Here is a 16,687-nt window from a genome sequence, read left to right as displayed (position 1 = left end):
CAAGGTTTTAGTAACTCATAGAAAGACCATTGCCGAAATTGGTGAGTCGAAACGTCTTTCTATGAATTACTAAAACCTTGTTTTAATGCCTTGATGGGGTCCGTGTCAAACAAGGCTCGTGATCGCCTTTTTAAAGAGACTTTTTGATCGAGGCCTGGTATTCCCAGAGAGATCGAAATGCAGCGAACGAAAATATCGACGATGTGAAGTGTATATGAAATAATTCATATTTGAACTGCGGTAGTAGATGAAAGTGAAGAATAATCATCGCAGTAAATTTTAAGCAATTGGAAAGAAGAAGCCTGAGAAAAAAAATCAGGGCTTCAACGGGACTCGAACCCGTGACCTCCGCGAATACCGGTGCAACGCTCTCTACCAACTGAGCTATGAAGCCACACATTGGGAGCGAGGTCAATTAAGTGAGTTCATATCTTCCCGTGGGGAGTGAAATGATGTGAAGTATATGTGAAATAATTCATATCAACCTTGTTCCCAGGGTCAATCATATTATCGCCCCCTGGAGCGAGCGATGAGAGACCCTAGTTGGGTCTGGTCATGTGCCACTTTGACAATTGAGAACATCAAGGAGGGGTCCTCTGTAATCAGCAATATGTCGCGTTGAGCTTTCCTGGTCGCACTAGAGCCAATTTTGTTTGTATAAGTAATAAATCTGTCAACAAGTAGCGTAAAATAAGTGCAACTCCCAGTTTCAAAACCTTGCCAAATTTTTGCGGATTGCCAAAATTTCGTCAATCTTCAAAGAAGCTGAAGTGCTGCCTTGGAGGCTCCATAGTCTCGAGACTGACGGATTGCCATTATTATTATTATTATTGTAATTTCATGTAGTCCCAGACTGATATTTTTATTGTTCTCTCGTTGCAATGGACAATTTGGATGCATTGACTGACATAATTATTCTGCAATCTTGGAATGTTTATTAGTTTACACACTATATTAAGTAGTATCACATGATTATGTAGCAAAATAAATGTGTACTGCAAATTAAACGAAACAGGAGATCTTTAAAACAAATCTTACCAAAAAATTTGGGTCATTTTCACCACACCTCGCTTTTGTGGACTCTTGAGAGTTGATTAACTATAATTAAAAAAAGAAGAAAAAAAGAAAAAAAAAGACTGTATCTCTTAATACAAATTTATAAAGCGCTTCCTAATCTCTCACAGTTGTGTAAAGTGGAATAAAATACACCAAACTATGAAATTTCAATATCGTCTTCGTAAAGTTCTTGAGACTACGTGACATAAAAGTATGGTCACGCGATACGCAGTCACGGCATTGTCTCAGCCATAATAAATGTAACATACAATGGCCACAAAGATCACAATCAGCGAACATATGCCCAAGAGAGCAAGCATAAATTCTCGTTTTATTTGACGGCCAGCTCTTGTTGCCTCCAAAGGCATGTTAGCAACTTCACCTTTGATGTTTTCATGTGGAAACGGGACGTTTGGAATTTCACATTCCAAGAAATCACACAACGGTTTCCATCCTTGTTCGATGTTGTACACCAATAGTTTTTCACGGGGAACAACATACTTGACACGCTCATTGTGACTTTGGAATCGCTTCCTGAATACGTACGTTGCCTTGGGGTCATGAGATCCGAACATTGCATCCGTGAACGCGAGCAGCACGAAAAACAGTTTCTTTAGGGTTGGTGATAGGAGTACCAGTGGTTTCAGAGCAAATGTTGCCGTGTTAAAGACTTTAATTTGATTCACAAGACTTTCCACCCAAGAGTTTTCATCCCGTTCGCTCAGGATCACCTTGCAGTCGGGAAATGCTTCCAAGATTTCCTCAAAGAAAAATGTACCCGGCATGTCGACGACTGCATCAGCATTCTCGTACACACGCTTCGCATCAGGCTTGGCACCGTTTTGAAAAACGCCGACCCAGTGATCCAGGAAATCAAAGGTCTGCTCTTCCCAGTTGAAGACCTTTAAACCGAGAACCTGTAAAGCTTTAGAGATCGATTTTGTGCCTGTTTTCGCTGGTCCAGCACAAATTACCTTCATTATTCTGGTCAGAATGCCCGATACTGGTGGTGCTCGGGATGAAGAAGAGGAAGGTCACTTCCGTTTACCGAAATCGAAAGCAGTTATTTTTGCTCGTGACGCGTGTCAAACCTTTTATCCCATGCGACGTCACGCCAGAACTGGCATGCAAAAAACAACAGAACTCAGATGATCACTGTAAAACAGACCTAAAACAGGCACGGCCAGGCTTCACAATCACGACTGGGAAGTAAAGGCCGGTTTCTAGATCAGCTAACTGAGTATGGCGCTCAACGGGCAATCACTGGTAGTTAAACCCAAATTTACGCAATTTTCGCGATTTCTTCTAAATCATGAAAATTTGATGTCCCGAAAACAAGTGGCTTACTTTCTAGAATAAAGCACATTCCCTTCGTAACTTTAGAGGTTCCAGTGCTAAACCAAAGCACCCGCGCGTGAAAGCTCACCAGCTATACAGGCTAATGATGACCGTATTACTTGCCCCCATCCAGAGGCTGGAGAAAGAGAAGCGTGAAGTCCGGGGATGGCAGAAGAGTGACGGGTAGTGTCTTCGTTTTTGCTGCCGAAACAAAGTAATCCCGTCAGATTCGCTTAGAGCAAAGTTGAACGTGCAACTTGCAACAGGGAGGTTATACGAGCAAAAACGCTCTTCACGGCACGCAGGTCGAATGTAGCAGTTCCGCACTTAGCCGCAAGTTGGAGTTTATGATACCTCGTGCACAGTACATGAAGAAACGTTACTGGTGCCTACCAACCGCGTTATACACCCCTTTCCTGCCGCGGGCGCAATCCGTTGCTCGGAATGTTTTTTTTGTCCACGTCTGTTGATTTGTTCTTGAAGTTTTGTTAATCATTTTTGCAACCTTTACGTCAAAGGAAATCCTCCTTAAAGTGAATCGTTGAATATTAGCTTCAGCTTTGAGAAACAGCTGTAGTAAACATCAGTAATTTTGAGGGAAATGGAGGCAGGTTATTGTGGCGGGAAATGCTCTTTACCTGAGGTAAACTTCATAATTTCCTAAGTGCTTGCCTCTTAGGTAAAAGATTATTCCTCATATACATCAGCCTAGGCGAAGAAAGAAATATGAAGTTTTAGTGATCATTAGAGGTGGACTAAGTAAAGTTAAACCACTTTATGGTTAGAAATCTGTGCCCTTTCATTTTGTTAATTGTAAGCTTAAGTTTGAAGATATCTTGTTGGCTTCTGATATCTGAATTAAATGCCAATTCCAATCAAGGAATGCTGAAGATTTTGAACCATCTTGTCTATTGACTGACGGAATACTGTTATACAGTACTTGTTTGTAGATGTGCTACTGTTACAATGAGCTTCTGGCAAAGCAATTCCCAGCCAGATCTGTCAGTCACTGGCACATCCACCTCACGTCATCAGAGGCCACCAAGTGGTCGCCGTGTTCGACCTAGCAGTGCTGGGAGAGGAGGAAGCACCAAATCTCACATATTTGGCGTTTCGGATACCCCCAGACAGGATACCCCAAAACAAAAGACTGGAAACAGTTTCCATGATAACAGCGCTGCATCAAGCACAGTCCACACAACTCCTGAGGCTCCTCGTCCTTTAACTGGGAACCAACCTAAGAAGACTACTGGACCTGTTTCTATGTATAATGTAAGGAGACCAATAAATATTAATAGATAGAGAGAACAGTTTTCAGTTGAATAGCCAGGAACTGAAATCAAAGCAATTAGAATGTTCAGTCACGATAGAGTGGTTTTCAATTCAGTGTCATAAAACCAAAACCAAACCAGGTACATCTACTTTCCAATTACACTTCTCAGCCAATCTCAAAACATGGTAAAACCAAAACCGAACCAAAGATATTGTCAGATTACTTTAGACATGCTCAGATGAGATGTCCATTTGGAGAATATCTCAGGGCTCGGAAAATGCCCTGTCTGGTCGTCAGGGACAAGTAGACTTTCCTGCTGGGCAAGTTACTTTTCATTTTGTTTGTGCACATTGGAGTCTAATTGACGTAGTTATTATCACTTTATGCAGGCATCGGTGATCACAAAATCTCAGTTAGATGCTGCCAAGAGTTTAGCCAAGGTCAGTTGTCGAGGATTAGTCTAACAGTCTTCAGGAGCTCCTGTTCTTGTCTTTTTGCTGTGTTTTTCAATTTCATTTGAAAAAAATTTCCTGACCATATTAACTGAGCAATATGTACCTTTGATAAACAACTTTTACTCACATAAAAGCTTTCAAGATTCCTGCTCATTGGCAGACACAAAATAACCAACTGATTGTTTTCTCGGTGGGTAGGGAGGGTGTTGCTTCTTACGCATTCTTCTTAGCCATTTCAATTGGAAGTTTGACAGTATGAAAATGTTACATAATTGTTAATATTGTAAATCTGACTGGAGCTGATACGGGCCAGGAACCAGAAATCATTTATTAGAAAACAGTCCTAAAAAAATATGGGCGCTGATTTGTTAAAAATCGTGTTTCTATAACTCGATAGAAACACAGAACTAGTGCGAGCTGTTGACGTAATGATGGTGTGAGCTAAGAGAATTTAAATTTTGATAATCAAAGTTAACAAGTTGTTTTCCTTTTTTCTTCGCAGTGTTTTCTAAAAGAATTAAAAAAACATGTTCTCCATGTTTCTGTTGAGTTATAGAAACACTTGTGAAAGTTTGGGAGAACTCAAAAAAGCTTTGGAAACACTCACCTGCGGTTCCTGTTCCCACGGCATTTCTCGTTCTCCCAAACTTCCACTCATGTTTCTATAACTCAATAGAAACAGGGTACATGTCTTCTATTTCTTAATTTATAAATTTTTTTTTTTCTGTGCCAGGCAAATCCAAATTATGCTGACCAACCGGTTGAAGTGCAAGTGTTTTCAAGGGCTCGCCTAGGTGGAAGAAAGGCTCCTCAAGGGTTTGTGTTGATATTATTATATATTAGAAATAATGTACTTCCTCATCCTGTATACTTATCACCAATAATTAAAAAAAATTAAGAGCAAACCAGTGGAAAACAATACAGGGCAATGTTTTTCTGTTAATTGAAAACCACATGCAAAAATTTAGGCACTTAATTTGAGGAAAACAAATTTCACACAAATTTTGTACTTGGCATGGGTTTTGGCCGACCCCTTCAATTATTGATCATATATTACCAAATTCATAACTTTGAACTAGTCTTCAGTGTATACAATGTAAATTTGGTACCTTCATACTTTTTTGAAGTATTACAACATAAATACTGAAACAGCACTCTGAAACAAACCGTATACATGCACATGTAAATGTTTGTATCACCTCCTCATCTTCAAGCAATTCACATGAATGCAATACCTGTGAATAAGGACTGATTTCCAGGAGCCGTGCCAAGCCAGACAGACCATGTGATCCACCACCAACCCCCCTCCCCAGAATACTCACAGACTAGTACCCAGACTCCCAGGCATGTTTAGGAAACTTTTTCTGTTAAGTTCATACCTCAATACCTTTGTATCGTTTCACACCGTATAGAACAACAGCTAGAATTCTGTCAGCATTTGCAGTCTATATTAATAGTAACATACTTGTGCAAGTCTAAGTAGGAAATTTCCTGCAGATAGTGCTCACAAAAATTTGTGACGCCTTTCTGACAGCCAGATTTAAAACTATCTAGGACGCTCTGCAATTATCATTGTTTTTTATTTTACAAGACAGCTTGTGTTGTTGTGTGATGACGTTGCCCATAAATCCCAGCAATCCCAAACAAATAGTGCAATCTGAGCACATCCATAGCTTGATGGGATAAATGCCTGTGTTCCATAAAATGTTTTGCACATAAATATTACTCCCATCAGGCTCAATTAGTTTTTTGCTTCAGACTCTAAGCAAAAAAAATTCTCACTTGTTAACCGCGCGGCCATGGGCCGAGCGCGGTTCTAGGTTTACCCGGAGTTTATTATTAACCGCGCGGCCATGGGCCGAGCGCGGTTCTAGGTTTACCCGTGGTTTATTATTATTTTTTTTTTTTGTCGGTGACCAGACACAGACCTCCGCTCGGCCAAACTTTGAGTCACGCAACGTGTGATGTTTTTCCGCCAGAAGCTGTTAAAACATAAATACACGGACAATTTTACGGATATTGTTTTCTTTTTTGTGGGTAAAATATATTTTCTTTTCGTTTTATCAAAGCGTTGGATTTAAAGGGAATAATAAATACGCTGAAAAAAGGTATTACGTCAGCCATGGAATGCACTGACGTTGCAGCTTTCACTTTCGCTACGTGACAAATACGATCGTGTTTACTTTGCAAGTTTATTTCGGCAGAAGCGACGGTCATTAATTTATTTGTAATTTTGTGAGTATTTCTTGTGGTTTTACGCAAATGAAGTAAATCCTTTGACTGTTTCATCACAGCCAGTTCATAGATCGGAAGGAAAATTAAATATTTGCAAGCCAAGCAAGGAACGTGTCAGAACGTGCAAAGATTACGTCATTGGTAGGGAAATAACCACCGTACTAAAGATAGCGGTAGATAACGCAATTCTTGACTTATGTGACTCATGTGACTTCTTTGCTAACCCTTAACTCAAGGGAAAAAAACAATTAAATTTAATTGTGACTTTAAAGAAAGAAAGCGGTTTGTAATAGTGTTCGTATCTTCATGCCCATACATATCCCGAAGAAAGTTCCAGATTAAGACCATTACGTCATCGGAGATGTCACAACGGCTACGACTGATGGTGCGATAATAGAGTTTGTGTTGATCGAGTGCTGTGATGTCTACAGTAATCAATGAATCATCAAAGATTGCTTTGGAATATGCACTGCGTTGCGACTGTAGTACTAAGAAAACAGTTAAATTTTAAAAGCGCGGTTATAAGATCTAACAGATCTTGTTTTTTTTTTTGTCGGTGACCAGACCCAAGCTCCCTCTCGGCAAAATTTTGAGTCATGCAACGTGTGATGTTTTTCCGCCAGAAGCTGTAAAAACATAAATACACGGACAAGTTTAGGGATATTGTTTTCTTTTTTGTATATTTTCTTTTCGTTTTATCGAAGCGTTGGATTCAAAGGGAATAATAAATATGATAAAAAAAGGTATTACGTCAGCCATGGAATGCGTTGACATTGCAGCTTTCACTTTCGCTACGTGACAAATAAGATCGTGTTTACTTTGCAAGTTTATTTCGGCAGAAGCGACGGTCATTAATTTATTTGCAATTTTGCAAGCATTTCTTGCGGTTTTAGGCAAATGAAGTAAATTCTTTGGCTGTTTCATCGCAGCCAGTTCGGTAATCGGAAAATTAAATATTTGCAAGCCAAGCAAAGAACATGTCACAACGTGCAAGGATTGCGTCATTGGTAGGGAAATAACCACCGTACTAAAGATAGCCGTGGATAACGCAATTCCTGAATTATGTGACTCGTTAGACTTCTTTGCTAGCCCTTTCCTTAGGGGAAAAAACAATTAAATTTAATCTTGACTTTTAAGAAAGAAAGCTGTTGTTAATAGCGTTCGTATCTTCATTCCCATACATATGCCGAAGAAAGTTCCAGATTAAGACTATTACATCATCGGAGATTTCACAACGGCTACGACTGATGTTGCAATAATAGAGTTTGTGTTGATCAAGTGATGTGGTGTCTGGAGAAACCAATGAATCATCAAGGATTGCTTTAGAATGTGCACTCCGTTGCGACTGTAGTGCTAAGAAAACAGTTAAATTTTAAAAGCGCGGTTATAAGATCTAACAGATCTTCTTGTTAAAGGAGCTATGTCACTGTTTACGCATCTTGAAAAGTTCAGATGCTCTCAAATGCAGTTTAACAAAGTTAACAACAAAGAGTAGCTGGTACTTCTGGTCAGCAGTATTTGTATGGTATTGCAGGCTTGGTGTACTTTCCAGCGTGGCAGTCCCAGGAGTATTTTGGACGTAGGATTGAGCAGTTTTCTGCACACTATTTGTCAAATCCGTTGTTTGGAATCTATGTTCACCTTCTCCATCCTTAACCATCCTGGCTTGTTCTTTTATGGTTAATTATTATCTCTTTGTTGCTTTTCTATCTTTTAGTTAGTAAACTATTGTTTACAGGTTTTCTTCCATTAAAAAGTATTTTTTAGGTGGCCAAAATAACTCAAAATAATGTGACTGAGCTCCTTTAATTTCTAAAGTGGAGAATCAAAGTGAAAGTCTTCCTTAGAACTTTCATTATTTAGTATATACTACACAAGTGAATAGTGCTTTTTGCGAGCTCTGATTGGTTAACACAGAGGTGATTAGCAAGTACTATTCACAACCAAGCAGCCGACGCGAGAGATTTAAAAAATTCCGACCGCTTGTCACACATTAAAAAAAGCCTTTTTGTCCGCTAATTATTCAACTTGTGTGGTATAGACTAAAACAATTATTCACCTCAGTGTAGGTGAAAGTGATGGATATTTACCTCCACTTTGGTGAATAATTGTTAAATATCCAATTTTTGAACAGGGAAAAGTCTTGATTTTTCTGTGTAATCTGATTCAACTTTAGGGTTCCACAGTTAGACCTGGGAAACCTTGCAGATGACAACAATCAAGTATTGTATTAATTTTTAATTGTTTTAAACTTGGAAAGGAAATTATTGAGAGTTGCATACATATAGTATTATAATTATTATATTCTGATTGATCAAGAAAGTGAATGAAGCTAATACTGTACAACTATAATCCCCAAGGTATTTATTAATAACTGTAATTAGTATAATTTCCAGAGGTGAATATAAGAATTGGACATTCTGGTTGGTCAAAAAGGTCATCATATGAGGCTATATTCACCCTGCTGGAGCTTGGTTACAAAGCTTGCCATCTTTGCCATCTCGGCAAGTAAACATGACGAACAGTTGCTGAATTAAGTTTTCATTTATTCAAAAGACATCACTCCAAGTCCAGGATATTTGAAAGAATGAAAAATTTTCAAAATGACTCCTGTCACCCTTGGACCAAAAATCTTTTCAAGAACTCGTATTCAAGGCTTTTAAGAATCATAAACGTAGTGGTTGCGTCGATCGCCAGCAGGTCAGATCACTCGACCAAAATTTCTTTTACTTCAAACTAAATGCTTATTAATAAGCTACTCATTTTTAGGTGATCATGACATCTGTGAATGAAGTCAACAACGATAAAAAACAAAGGTACCGGATGAATTTATTTTTCGTAGTGTTTCGCTTGTTTGTTTTGCTGCCAAACTCGATGATCGATGTACTTGTAAGCTTGTTATTAAAACTACAGCTGTATAAACATGTATGCACACGAACAATTACATCCATGTTTTTATGTTTTAGTCCGTTATTTGTAGTCCTTGATATTCACCTCTGAAAATTATACTAAAACAATTATTATATAAACTATAACTGTAGTGAATATTGTCGAAAACACGCATGAAATGAGTACAAATATATAAACAATAGTCTCCATTTGGCACAACAATATGCTAGCCCAAAGGATATTTGTCTGTGGACATCTTTTCAGAGAAGCAAACAGTTTCCTGAGAGTGTAGCTTGAGGAAGATTGTGAGCTTTGAGGAACAGATAATATCCAAGGGCAAATGTCCAAGCATATTTTCACAACAAATAGACGCTATCATGTTTATTATAATCCTTCAAATATTTTTTACAACTTGTGCAGTTTTGGAAATTGGGGAATATCCCTTAGATATTCTCCAGTTTTAGCTGGGGCACATTCAGTCAGGTGACGCACTTACACCAACTGTGCATGAACAAAAATATTTGATGGATTATAAACAGCAATATAGTATAGTTACTGGTGTGTTATTTGTATTACAGTACAAAACGTGACATCATCATCTCGTCTGGAATAAGCATCTTTTATATTAACCTTTATAATGCACCCCTATTCAACAGATACCCCTAGCTATTACGTGAACACTAATAAAAATGAATTTTAGTTTTGAATGATTTTCTGTTGTTAAAAACCTCTATTTACGGAACTGACAGACTGAATGTACAATGCAGTATCAGATCAAATCCTTTAATGTTAAGTCTTTGGTCAGTGTTGGAAGCTGTCATGTTGTTTATATAATTGCAGTTGCTCCAGCCAGCCACAGTTAATGGCCCTCATTTACACACACCAGACTCTAACAGCAGCCTTATAAGGTAGTCTCTACAGTTAAAAACAGTCAGTGTTTAAAAATGAAAAAATAAAAATAAACCCCTTGGAGCTCTCTGCTGTTATAAGCTGTTGCAAATAAAATTCTTGTATTAAAACACTAACTAAACAATTCTATGGTTGTCACTCTGTATACTGACTGGTACGGTGGAACCTTGGTAATTATAACAGAGGGTCAGGGGACTGGAAAAATTTGTTCACTATAACAAGGTTTCATTATATCGAGGTTCTATTCCATATAGTATGTTACTATTACTGAGGCAAAGAATATCATTCGTTGTACCGAGGACTTTGTTATACAGAGGTTAGTTAAATCAAGGTTCCACTGGATCATGAGTACTGTACGTAGTCTCGACCGCTATGTCGACTGACAGTCAGTCAACACTCGGTCGACACTCGGTCGATAGCTGGTCGACACTCGGCTGATAGTCGGTCAATATATCAGTTGAGATGTGTGTTGGCCGATACAGTTTTCAGTTTACCAATACTTCACTGATATTTTGCCGATACTTTGCCGATACTTCGCTGATACTTCGCCGATACTTCATTGATACTTTGCTGATACTTGGCCGATACTTCTCTGATACTTCGCCTAGTATCGGTCGACTATCGGTCAAAAGAAAAGCAAGCTTCAGATATGTCATTCAATGTGTCGGTCGATATATTGGTCGATAGTCAGCCACCGTGTATGTCGGTCTACATAGTTTTTAGTCTGGTTACCAATAACACTAAAAAATTGGAAAAAAATACTGAAATATTGAATGTTTTGTTCAAAAACACAACAGTTGAGTTTGTTTCTGACCAGATGCATGAGAAACTGAACCCTTTGGCTGAGTATCGGCCGGTAGTTGGTCGCTATATCAACTGACCACCGACTGACTATCGACCAGCTAGCGACCAAGTGTTGAGTGACTGTTGACCAACATATCGGCCGAAATCATGACTGATGACAGTTGACCGATATATCACTGACATTTGACTGATATCCCACTGAAATTTGACCGATACTCAATCAAGATGCATCTGCCCAATAACGACTAATGGTCAGCTGATAGTTGGTCGCTATATCAACCGACCACCGACCACTGACCGACTGAGTGTCAACCGAGTGTCGACCGACTATTGACAAACTCTCGGTTGACATATGATGTTATCGGTTGACTATCGACCAACATAACGGTCAAGACTAAATACAGTAAACATGATCCAAATGCACTTAAAATGTTTTGAACTCCTTTTGTTCATGTAGCTGGGGAACTCCTCTTCATAGCTCACGATTTCCTCCTAGTCCTGCAAAACCAAAAGGAGGTGGCTGGCAGGTAAGTGTTGTGCCCAAAGTGAATTCAGATTTGATTTAAACAAATATTTATTTTGTTGTCAGACTTTGAAGTTGAATTAAAAGGAAAGCTAAAGCTTACCATGCTGAACATAAATAAAAATCCAAGCTGGAAAGTTCAATGCAATTTCAACGGTGAAGCTTATGATTGTAATTGACCATCCATTATATTTTCTCACACATTGATTTGAAGGGGTAAGCATGCTTTCAACCAAGGCAAACATTTAAAGAGAAAGAACGAAAATCCAAAAAAATTAAATCTGGTGAGACAATCTCAGATAGTGCAGAGTGCAATTTAAGGCTCTGACACAGTAGTCACACAGGTCCTCACCCCTGCTGTTCTCTCCCTTGGTAGTCAACTAGGCCTTTTCCCCTTTGCAAAACATGAACAGCTAAAAACATGATAGGGCATAATCTCAGCATTGTGTATGTTTCATGTTTGTATTTTCTTTCAAGGCCCAAAAATAACTTACAATTACCGTTTGTCAAGACAGTTTTCAATTTCATCATGTTGTTTTACTTTGAGTTTCGTTCATTTTAAATTCAATAATACGTAGACATAGAAAATGTGACAATTTTACTTCTCGCACCAAGGTTTGTTACTTATACTTTTGTTTTCCTCACCAAGGTATGCAACATGATACCCTTGTTACCTTGAAAATATAAGAATAGATGAGTTTTTTGTTTTACTCACTACTGGAGGTAAATGGAATAAAGTTAAATATCTGATCTAAATTCGAAGAGGAACAATGTTGTTTTATTCAAAATGCAAATTTTCATTTCACCGATAAACAAGACCTAATCTGACTAATTACATGTATCAAATAGTCACGTCGTGTCATGCAATAGTACGTTCTTATTCACGTCAAACTAATACACAAAGCTAATACAAGTTAATACAACAGAGAAGTGTTTCAACGAGAAGTGTTGAAGGTAAAGATCCTTACTTGGCCAAAATTATATCCTTCTTTGGTGACCAAGTCTCCTCAAAGACTGATGAAATTAATTGGCGGTTTCAGTAAGTGCCACAGAGCCTGCGGTAATAATTGTGAAGTTTCTATTGTCACAAATTTACTAGTTTTGCATGTAACAAACATGAGAAAGTTTTGGCTGAATATGAACTTTTTGCTCCCCTCATAGAAGAGGAAGTAAACAAGCTACCAAGGAGAAGCAATATGTTTCCATTCTTTATTTGAACCAAAACATACAATAGTTATAAAACAGCAGCTGAAATTTCTTGAGTCAAGCTAGGGGTGATGCCAGAAGATACGAAGTCATAGTAGTGTTCTTTGCACTAAAAAAGGAATACCTGACGTTACCTGAATTAGTTGCTATCCCCGGTCAAAACGAGAGTGTGGTATCACTCAAAAAACATGCAGATCTGAACCTGAGAATGGAGTTTATCACACTAGCAATACTAGAACGCATGCGTCTTGCATGTTGTGTTTTACCACAAAGAAAAGCACTCTACATTTGTGTGTGTTTCCATATGAAATGTATCTTTCACCTAGCATATAGTTGACACTGATGTTATCTAATCTGTGCATGCATTTTGAGCAAATTGCTTTTGTTCTTAAGATAACAGCACCACGAGGATTTAAGTATAAATAAGTATAACGCCTTTTGCGTAATGTACTCCAGCTTTCCTCAAGGCTAACTGATGAATTGAAATTAATTAATTAAACAAACATTTAAGTTTACACCTTATGGCATTAGCACCTTAGCAAACAGCAGCCCCCTAAACCATCCCAATAGTGCACTCTGCACTAACAAGTTGTTGTCACATAAACCACGCCATGCAGGAAATATCTACTTAGAACATTTATTTTAAACTGACGCTGATGAATTCTGTGTGCAATTTCAGTTGGCTGCATTGATTTTAAAATAATTCAGTCTGTGTTACTGTCTGTTTTAGGTTCAACAATCTTGCGCCACTCAGTTTCATAAAAAGCCAAATGACACGCCAGCTCTTGATCTGAGAAAGTCACATGGGGATGATGGCCTGAATCAGGTTTAGTGAAATTCAATATAGATTGGTTTTAAATGATCTTCAGTGAAAAAAAGTGGTATCAATGTTTCAAAAAAAGAAAAAGATTCTTGGTTCAAATGTAATAAGTGCTATGAATTTTTCTAATTAATTGTATATGGATATGGTAAATGTTATTTTGTTAGTTAAAGTTCAAACCTTTGTTGTATTTAGACCAATACCTCCCTTTGGAGAGTAAGGTGCAATAAAGAATACTATTTCTAATCAATTATATATTAAATGTATTTGCCACTTTTGATGACATGAACATTGAAATTCAAATAATTATAATTTATCACAATCTTTTGTAATTAATTAATAGATATTTTGATTTTAATGTTGAGGTCATCATAAATGACGATGTATGGGTTGAAACTTACTAGAATGAACCAATGGCTGCTGACAAACTGTTTAACTTTGCACAAGTCTTTCAGCCAATACCATCATGTCTAAACTGACCAATCACTTTAAATGGACCAGAGTTACATCATAACATCGTCGACTGACTAATACTATTCAGTTCACTCTGAAGATGACTTCCGCTTAGGTTGTCGAAATGTCAGTCACCAACAACAGTTCTTTTTGCCCAGAGTTACCCTCACCCAGATGATCACACTGTACAAACTACTGATACTCCAGGGTTCAAACCGTTTACTATTTTATATAATGGTTGTGCCCCTTTTATTACTAACATGAGACAGCCGCTAACAGCTCAAGTCATCTTACTGTTAACTGATGTTAATTTCTTTTACCAGTTGTACTGATGATTGAATCTTTTGTTTACAATAGGCTTTTCAGGCAGGGACAGACGATGATAGGGACAAAAATCATGGTGTTCAGTTTGAAGAGAAGCCAGTCAAGGTTAATGATAATAATAAAAAGTCTAGTTATTTGCTAGCTTAGTTTATAATTAAATTTATTAGTTGACTTATTGCTTTTTCTAAAAGATGTGTTGCCCAGTTATTCAGATAAATAGACAAGCTTTAAATTCTATTTTTTTCAAAACTGCCTCTTCCAAGTTTACAAGACCACAAATTGTTTTACAATGTGCTGGACTATTGTGACACATTTGGAAAGATCTGCCTTTACTTGTTAATGTCATAGTCTTCCATTGATATGATTACTGCCATCACAATAGGTGTCTAAGCCCTGTTATCAAGGATCCAGTTAAATTGTCATGTGCAAAGGGTGAAAAACCCTGCCTTTTCACTGAATAAGTTTCTATCCAGTGGATAAGTTATTTTTCGGATCATTAGTGCATATTTTAGTCGACGTCCAACACGCTACTTGGCCTTTAACCGTTAAGACGAAATGTACAATTTAATGAGTGCGAACAGAAGCGATGAAAAGGGAGCGGTTGCTACAAACAAAATAAATTACAAGTTATAGACGAATACAATGAAAGAAACAGAAATAGTGAGCCGAAGGTAGACGATACTTACAAACGTTGTATGACTAGGAAGCTGAGGTACACATAAAAAAAGGAAAACGGCACGGCGGTAAACGAGACGAGAAGACAGTAGCGTCGCGAAGAAAATGCACAAATAAACTAGAAAGATGCATACAAAAGGGAACTGAAACAAAGCAAAATTATGCGAAAAAACCTAACAGAACATCAATAACATGAAAGTGAGATAAATGAAAAGAATGCAGTGATCACGAAAGAATGCACGCACAAATGGACAAAATAACAATTAAATGCGGCTGCAACATCTGGCTCCTCTAAGAGTTTACTAAAACTCTTAAGTTCTCAGTTTTAACGTTAAAGTTCATAACACAGTTCTCTACTCCTTATGGCTCCTCTGGCTGGGATTTACCCTGGTCTTCATTTTTCATTCTCCAGTATCAGCTTGAGTTTGTCGATTGGCAGATCTAGGGTTGTTGTTGCCATGGTAACTCTGACCGATCTGACCTGTCCATTTGAATCCAGGTGTACGTCGACAACTCGGGCCATGCTCCAGTCGTTTCTTGAGGCTCGATCATCTACGATCAGTACCAGGTCTCCCTTTTCGAAGTTTCTTCGGGGGCAGTTCCATTTTACTCTCTTTTGTAGATTTTGGACGTACTCTTTTCTCCATCTCTACCAAAAGACATTGGAAAGATACTGCACACATTTCCATCTTTTGCGGAGGTACAAGTCAGCTTTCTGAAAGTTTCCTGGCAGAGGCATGACAACCCTTGACTTCATAGTCAGTATGTGATTTGGTGTGAGTGGATCCAGATCCTCGGGATCGCTTGACGGGACAGTGAGCGGGCGACTGTTGATGATGCATTCTACCTCGGTTAACAGGGTTCTAAAGGATTCATCCTCGAGGGTGTGGCTGTGTTTTCGCATCAATGCAGACAAAACTGATCTGACAGATCGTATCTGGCGCTCCCAAACGCCACCCATGTGGGACGCTGCCGGAGGATTCTGTTTCCATTGGATAATCCAGTCAGCATTGAAGTCTCTGCAAAGATTCCTTTGGATTGCGCTGTGGTCCAGCTCGTCTAAAGCTTTCTTTAGTTCTCTCTCTGCTCCTACGATGTTGGTGCCTTGGTCTGATCTGATCTCACGTACTGGCCCTCTCCTTGCTATGAATCGTCGAAGGGCGTTAATGAAGGAATCTGTTTCCAATGAGTCGGCCGTTTCAATGTGCACCGCTCGGCTAGCTAGGCAGGTAAATAGTACTCCATAGCGTTTAACATCTCTCCGTCCTTGCTTGATGTAGAAGGGACCAAAGTAATCAACGCCACTATATGTGAAGGGATGGGAGGGTGTTATTCGCTCCTTAGGAAGGTCAGCCATCTTTTGTTCACCTGTCGTTCCACGAAGACGACGACAAACCACGCACTTGGAGATGAAATGTCTCACAACAGAATTGGCATTAAGTATCCAATATTGACTTCTTAGTTCGCTCAGTGTAATGCCCCTGCCAGCATGGGCGACCTTCGTATGGGCGTCACGAATTATGAGGTCCACGATGAAACTCTTCTTCGGGAGGATCACAGGATGCTTAAAGCCTTCTGAAAACTCTTCTGACTTGCTTAGTCTTCCGCCAACACGTATGAGTCCATCCCAGTCCAGGAAAGGATCAAGGCAATACAACGTGCTAGATTTCTTGACTTCGGACTTTATTGCCTTTGCAAATTGGCGGTCACTCTCACAATCTACTTGT

General features: G+C 38.7%; 2 protein-coding genes across 2 annotated transcripts in view; one reads left to right on the top strand and one right to left on the bottom strand.

Moving 5' to 3' along the window:
• Positions 1-827: 827 nt before the first annotated feature.
• Positions 828-2,089, bottom strand: LOC145479643 (uncharacterized). The gene has a single exon (XM_081458056.1). The coding sequence runs from the start codon at positions 2,034-2,036 to the stop codon at positions 1,302-1,304; it is 735 nt and encodes a 244-aa protein (XP_081314182.1). The 5' UTR covers positions 2,037-2,089; the 3' UTR covers positions 828-1,301.
• Positions 2,090-2,955: 866 nt separating this feature from the next.
• Positions 2,956-16,687, top strand: part of LOC145479631 (calcyphosin-2-like) — a 35,225-nt gene continuing 21,493 nt past the window's right edge. The window contains exons 1-9 of the mRNA XM_081458042.1: positions 2,956-3,037; positions 3,332-3,666; positions 4,057-4,107; positions 4,856-4,938; positions 8,534-8,579; positions 10,087-10,154; positions 11,417-11,486; positions 13,419-13,514; positions 14,319-14,390. Coding sequence (XP_081314168.1) covers positions 3,361-3,666; positions 4,057-4,107; positions 4,856-4,938; positions 8,534-8,579; positions 10,087-10,154; positions 11,417-11,486; positions 13,419-13,514; positions 14,319-14,390 — 792 coding nt within the window. The 5' untranslated portion in view covers positions 2,956-3,037; positions 3,332-3,360. The remainder of the gene's footprint in view (positions 3,038-3,331; positions 3,667-4,056; positions 4,108-4,855; positions 4,939-8,533; positions 8,580-10,086; positions 10,155-11,416; positions 11,487-13,418; positions 13,515-14,318; positions 14,391-16,687) is intronic.

The sequence above is a fragment of the Orbicella franksi genome, chromosome 2 (assembly GCF_964199315.1).
Source record: "Orbicella franksi chromosome 2, jaOrbFran1.1, whole genome shotgun sequence".
NCBI classification, from domain to species: domain Eukaryota; kingdom Metazoa; phylum Cnidaria; class Anthozoa; order Scleractinia; family Merulinidae; genus Orbicella; species Orbicella franksi.
Note: the sequence above shows the minus strand (reverse complement) of the source record. Positions and strands in the feature narration are given on the sequence as shown.

Excerpts from the sequence above, each read along its gene's own strand:
- LOC145479643 (XM_081458056.1), bottom strand. The coding sequence starts at position 2,036 with ATGAAGGTAATTTGTGCTGGACCAGCGAAAACAGGCACAAAATCGATC.